This window comes from Microtus ochrogaster, linkage group LG5, assembly GCF_000317375.1.
Source record: "Microtus ochrogaster isolate Prairie Vole_2 linkage group LG5, MicOch1.0, whole genome shotgun sequence".
Taxonomy (NCBI): Eukaryota; Metazoa; Chordata; class Mammalia; order Rodentia; family Cricetidae; genus Microtus; species Microtus ochrogaster.
The window spans coordinates 16783426-16790062 of NC_022031.1; the positions used below are offsets into that span (position 1 = coordinate 16783426).

Below are 6637 nucleotides of genomic sequence, written 5' to 3' on the forward strand. Positions count from 1 at the left end.
CAACAAAATAAGGCATGTTATACATGATCTATACTAGAACACCATTTAAGAGCTATAATAAATAAACTCTCAACTTATTAAATGGCAACATATACTGGGGAAAAATGAGGTTATATAATATCACAATAATATTTGCATAACATTTTAGAGCATACACACAGTAGATATATTACACATCAAAAGATTATATACCATGATAAAATAGGATTTACTCCCAGCATGCAAGGCAAGATTTAAAAAATATGAATCAATCAATGAACTACATCACACTGACAAACTGAAAGATAATAATGACATGATTGTCTCAATTGACAGAAGACATTTGAGAAAGTCCATCATCCTTGATTTTAAGAATAGTTTGGGTGTAGATGGAAAGTTCCACAACATAATAAAGGTCTTTTATAGAAAGCTTAGTATTATAATATCATAATCAACAGGAAATGCCTGGAAGATTTTACACTAAGGTCTAGCACAACATAGGATGCCTATTCTGACCACTTCTATTCAATGTCTTATTGAAAGTACTGGAAAAGTAAGCAGATATGGAAAATAAATAAAGGTCAAAGTAAATCTAAATTAAAAGGGCCAAGGAAAACCAGGAAAACCAATAGCCTCTTCAATAACTGACGCCAGAGATAACTGATGCCAGGGTTTTTACTTGCAAATGACTGAAATTGGACCATTATGTCCTGTATAAGAATCAACTTAATGGGCAAAAGACCTAAACCTAAAATCAGAAACCACAAAACTCCCAGAAGAGAATATTAAGGAGAAACTGCTTGCTATAGCCTTGAAGTTAAAGATATCACATCAAAAGCCCAGGTAACAAAATAACTGGTATTGTATCAAAATGGAAATCTTCTACCTGGCAAAGGAACCAATCTACTACATAAACCGTTGCACAGTGGGCAGGAAAAGGGCATTTGTGAGTGATAAGTGGTCAACAGCTAAAATATTTATAAGGAGTTTTATGGGTTAAGGATGTGCAGATCAAGTTGGTAAAGAGCTTGGCTAGCATATACAGGCCTTGGTTTAATCCACAGGACCAAATAAGCAAGGTGTGGCATTGCATGCCAGCAATCCTGACATTCAGGAGGCAGAGGCAATAGGACCAGAAGATCAAGGTCATCCTTGGCTGTGTGGAGCTTTTAAGGCCAGTTTTGCGGAGCCATTTGAGGAGGTGTGGTGCTCCTGGAGGAATTATATTACTGGTGAGGGCTTTGATGTTTCAAAAGACCCAAGCCCTTCCCAGAACACTCTGTGTTATGTTTGTAGTTCAAGTTATGAGCTCTCAACTTCAACTCCAGCACCCATTTCTGCTGCTTGCTGCTATATTTCTCTGCCATGGCAGACTCCGATTCCTCTGGAACCATAAGCCAATTAAACTTTTCCTTCTATAGTTGCCTTGGTCATTGTGTTTTATTACATCAATAGAAAAGTAACCAGTACAACTTGTTAAAGAAGATCAACTTTCCAGTATTTGTACAGTAAAGATATTAGTTAATAGAAATTTTGCTTATTTGTGAACGTTCTGTTGAAGCTGGCCAACAACTTACTGTTGGGCCTTTAAAAAGAGAACAATACGGCTTAAGTTTTGTTTTATTTTATTTGTTTATGAAACACAGTCTGTAGCCCTAGCTAGCCTGAAACTTACTATGTAGATAAGTTCTATTCACCTACCTCCACCCTCTAAGTGATAGGTTTAAAGACGTGTGCCTGAAGGCCAATCTGTGGGGCATTTTCTTGACTAATGATTGATGCAGACGGGCCCAGTCCACTGTGGATGGTGTCACAGGAGAGCTGGTAATCTTGGGCTGTACAAGGAAGCAAGCTAAACAGGCCGTGAAGAGCAAGTCCGTAAGCTACGCTCCATGCCTCTCCTTTAGTTCCTGCCTCCAAGTTCATGCCTGAGTTCCTAGCCTGACTCACCTTTGATGGTGGACTATGTCATGGAAGTGAATAAACCCTTTCCTCTACAAGTGGCTTTTGGTCAGGCTCCCTGTCACATCAATAGACATCAAGCTAGAAGCAGGAGAGTGCTCATTAATGTCATAGTGTGCAAATCTCATCTCGAATAAGCCCTAGAGACCAGCTGTGGCAAACAGGAACTACAGTTACCAGTGCTGCATCCTATCCTTTAACCTTTACTAAAAGGCCATGTCTTAAGTGTTCCTACCTCATAAGACATAATAAAGAAGGCAAGCGGAAGCTTTTTGAGGCCATGGATATGTTTATGGCATGGATTATGGTAATAGTTTCACAAGGGTATACTTATTTCTAAATTAAGCAAACTGTATGCATTAAATATGTACAGCTTTTGTATGTCAATCACATTTAATAATGTGGAACTATTTTTAAGAGATACTTTGAACTGTACTTTGAGTATGGTAAAAGAAAAATTCAGATAGCCTAAATGGATTTTAAATGAAAAGACTCCTTCCCACACACTATTTCCTGGGCCAACTCCCCAGAGACAACCATTGTTAGAAATTTCCTGTTTCTCCCAGATATCCCACATAGGGACAAGCAATTCTATTCCATATAAATAGATTTTTAAATGTCTGTTTTCTCTACCTAATTTAGTGTACACTATGGGGTTCTGTTTGACTCCAAAACTGTAATGCGAAGTCCTCAGATGTGGCATCAAATTTAACTAAAATCCAATCATAACAATATCTCAGTCAGATAAGTACTTGCCCTGTAAGCACAGGACCTGAATTCAGTCCTCAGAACCTAATTTTAAATTTGCTGGGTGTAATCCCAGGAAGTGGAGGCAGGTGGATCACTGTACCTTACTAGCCAGCCAACCTACCCTACTTGGTAAATTCACGCTAGTGAGACCATGCCTTTATGTCTTTGTTTTTAGTTTTTTGGTTTTTCAAAACAGAGTTTCTCTGTGTAGTTTTAGGACCTCTCTGGGAACTCTCTCTGTAGACCAGGCTAGCCTCAACCTCACAGAGGTCTGCCTGCCTCTGCCTTCCAAGTTCTGAGATTAAAAAGAGTGTACCATGTCTTAAAATAAATGAGGGAGGCCGGGCGGTGGTGGCGCACGCCTTTAATCCCAGCACTTGGGAGGCAGAGGCAGGTGGATCTCTGTGAGTTCGAGACCAGCCTGGTCTACAGAGCTAGTTCCAGGACAGGCTCCAAAACCACAGAGAAATCCTGTCTCGAAAAAAAAAATAAAATAAATAAATAAATGAAGGAGACAACACCTGAGGAATGACACCCTTCATTGGACCTATGCACATGTACACACGCCCCTTTACACACAGAACAAGACCCCAAAGGGGCTGTCATAAGGTGACGAAGGTGTGTCAGCCACTAAACTTTTCAAGAGCAGTCAGGAGAGAATAGTCTCTATATGATAAGTATGAGGCTTGAGGCTGTCATGTTACAAGCATGTGACATGTAAATCATGTGTGGTATGATGTGTCAGGGAAGGGAATTATAGAATCCAAAGTTAACTAATATGTGTATTCACATATATACATATTCATATATTCACATATACATTTATATTCCATATATTAATAATTACATCTAGGGTTCAGATCAGAGGAAAACTACTTGTCTAGGTTTAATTTCCAAAATACACATGCATGTACAAAATCTCTATATTTCTTAGCTTTTTTCATTAGCCCAAAAATTTAGGCAAAGCTGAAACACTCTAAGAATTTATTCACCTATTTATGGGCTCTGCTGATAAACAATCAAGATTAATCCACCACCTAGGGCCATGTTGCTGTCTGAGGACCATGCTGTCTCAGGGGCCAGACCAATCTGAGTGACCTACACTACACCCGGAGCAATGGTGTCATCCAGGCCAGTGCTGCCTAGGAACCAGGTCTGTGCCTGTCGCCCTACCACAACCAGGGTCTGTGTTGATGTCCATGGCTCCTATACATTGAAAGCCTTAACAATCCCAGGAGTCTGGTCCACCACCTACAACCATGTCAGTGTCTGAGGGTCATGCTGTTGTGGAAGTCATGCCAATCTGAGTGGCTTGCATTGTCACCTGGGGCCATGGTGACATCTGGGCCCCGGGATGCTACCAAAGACCCTGTCTGGGTCCTTGGTCCTACTACAGCCAGAGTTTGTGTTGATATCCACTGCCCGTGGTAACACCAAAGGTCACATGGATGTCCAGGGTCTAGGCTGCAACCTTTGGCCATGCTGGTGTCTAAAGGACATGTCACCACTGCGGTTATGTTGATTTGGGTGCCCTGCACTGCCACACGGGACCATGGTGTCATCTGGGCCCAGGTTGCTGCCTGTAGTCATGTCTTGGTCTGTGGCCCAGCAGCAGCCAGGATCTGAGTTGATGTCCATGGCTCCTACCCCATCTATGACCTGCTGGAATATGAAGAGACTAGTCCTGCAGAGTGATAATGGCAGGATCTCCATGACTCAGGACAACAGTAGCATAACCAAGAGGAGTTTTGGTGAGGGTCCAGTGATGATGGTGTGCCAGGGGCTGTGAGTCAGACCAATGACTCATGATAATGAACATTTTGTGTTTAGAGAAAAGGATACACTGTATGACACACTGCAGAACCTAATACCACTAGGAGAAATTAAGAGGTGTTGGAAGAGGAGCAGGGTGGGCTTTTTTGATTGTTTGATTGTCTTTTTAATTGATTTTGGGGGGCTGCAGGGATGCTGCAGAGGTGAGGGAAGATTGGAAGGTGAGTGGGATTGGAGTTCATGATGTGAAATTCCCCAAGAATCAATAAAGAATTGTGTTATTTAAAAAAAAAGAGAGTACCATTGTCAGCTCTGAAGCAAGTCTCGTGGCTGGTGGCCCTGGGGCCAATGTGTAATTATTTGAGATCTGGCTTAAGTTCTCTATGGTTCATTTTAGTTTTCACTTAGCAGCTTTGTGTTAATACAAAGTCCATTCACTGAAGGATTTGCCTGGGATTTCTGTAATAAAATAGAAGAATTTGCAACAACAACAAAAAGTTGTTATTGTTGGTAATAAAATACCAATATCGGTATTATTACCAGTAATATTGGTAACCAAGAGTCTTTTTTATTGTTTTTATTGAGCTATACATTTTTCTCCATCCCACTTTCTTCCCCCCCTTCCCCTTCTTCCCTTTCCTGTGGCCCATGCTCCCAATTTACTCAGGAGATCTTGTCTTTTTCTCCTTCCTATGTAGATCCATGTCTGTCCCTCCTAGGATCCTCTTTGTTGTCTAGGTTATCTGGAGTTGCAAACTATAGGCTGGTTTTGCTTTGCTTTATGTCTAAAAGCCACTTATGAGTGAGGACATATGATATTTGTCTTTCTAGGTCTGGGTTACCTCACTCAATATGGTTTTTTCTAGATCCATCCATTTGCCTGCAAATTTCAAGAGTCTTGTTCAGGGAAAATAACAGAGCACAGTTCCCTTCGCTTGTTACTTTTCAGTCCAGCGTGTGTGGTCCTTCTCTGAACAGAGAGGGTTTCTCCTACTGGTTTTTCTCTTAAACTCATTTTGGGTATCCAGCAATCAGGGAGGTGTCTCCTTTGTCTTTCAGGCCCTTCTGACCTACAAGACTGACCCAGCCATGAGAAAAATGTTGAATCATCTTTACTTCTATATCATGCCTGTGTTTAATGTCGATGGATACCATTTCAGCTGGACGCACGTAAGTTGCTTTGCCTATACAATTGAAGAGGAGACTGAATTAGGCTATAAAACAATAGTGAACCGGGAAAGGAGTTTGCTGATCTGCCCACTAATGGGTTCAAGAGACGTCAGAGGCTTTGTCCTTAGTCATTTTCATAATTTGCTTTTGCATACGATTTCATAGAAATAAAGATTTCTCTTTCCAAATACATTATTAAAAATCACTAACATTCCCTGACCTATTCAGTTTGTCTGTAAAGATAAGCCAAAGGAGAGGGAGGAGAAAATGACTAAAATATATTGTATCAAACGGTCTAAGAAAAAAAGCCAAAAATATAGGAGACACTAAGATGGTGGCAGAAAGCAGAGCATGGGGCTGGGGCCGGGCTAATCCTTGCCTCTGTCTTCTCCTAGCTGGTCTGTGCTGGTCCAGGAACTCACCACAAAATGGTGTGGTGTCTTTACCCACTGGGCAACTAAAATACATATGAATGTCCTTTTGTGCTGACTAGGTTTAACTCTCAACACCATCTAGCACAACTTAATGCAATCTAGAATTGCCTGCAATCTGATCAGGCTGTCCTGTGGGCACATCTGTGGGGGATTGCCTGGGCTGTTAATTCATTTAGGAAGAACTAGCTCAATGTGGGGAGCACCATCTCATGAACCCAGCTCTGGACTGTGTAAGAGAAGAGAAAGCTAACAGACTAGCTGCTCCAATTCCTGTCTTGACCCCCCAGCAAAATGACAGGGTGCAGCCTGGAAGTGTAATCCAAACAAACCCTTTCTCCTCCAACTTTCCTTTTGTCAGGGTATTTTTAATCACAGCAACGGAAATGGAGCTAAAACACCTCTTAAGTACCGTGTTCACTGCCTGATGTTTTAACCATGTCTAGGATCGATTCTGGAGAAAGACGAGGTCCAGAAACTCTAAGTTTCGCTGCCGCGGAGTTGATGCCAATCGCAACTGGAAAGTGAAATGGTGTGGTAAGTGTGAAGCGTCTGGGTTTCGGAACCTTGGC

At 41.5% G+C, this 6637-nt stretch overlaps 1 protein-coding gene across 1 annotated transcript in view; it reads left to right on the forward strand.

The window, feature by feature from the left end:
• The window catches only part of Cpa6 (carboxypeptidase A6), a 304169-nt gene that overhangs the window by 236850 nt on the left and 60682 nt on the right, over nt 1–6637 (forward strand). The window contains exons 7-8 of the mRNA XM_005362355.2: nt 5493–5634; nt 6512–6602. Coding sequence (XP_005362412.1) covers nt 5493–5634; nt 6512–6602 — 233 coding nt within the window. The remainder of the gene's footprint in view (nt 1–5492; nt 5635–6511; nt 6603–6637) is intronic.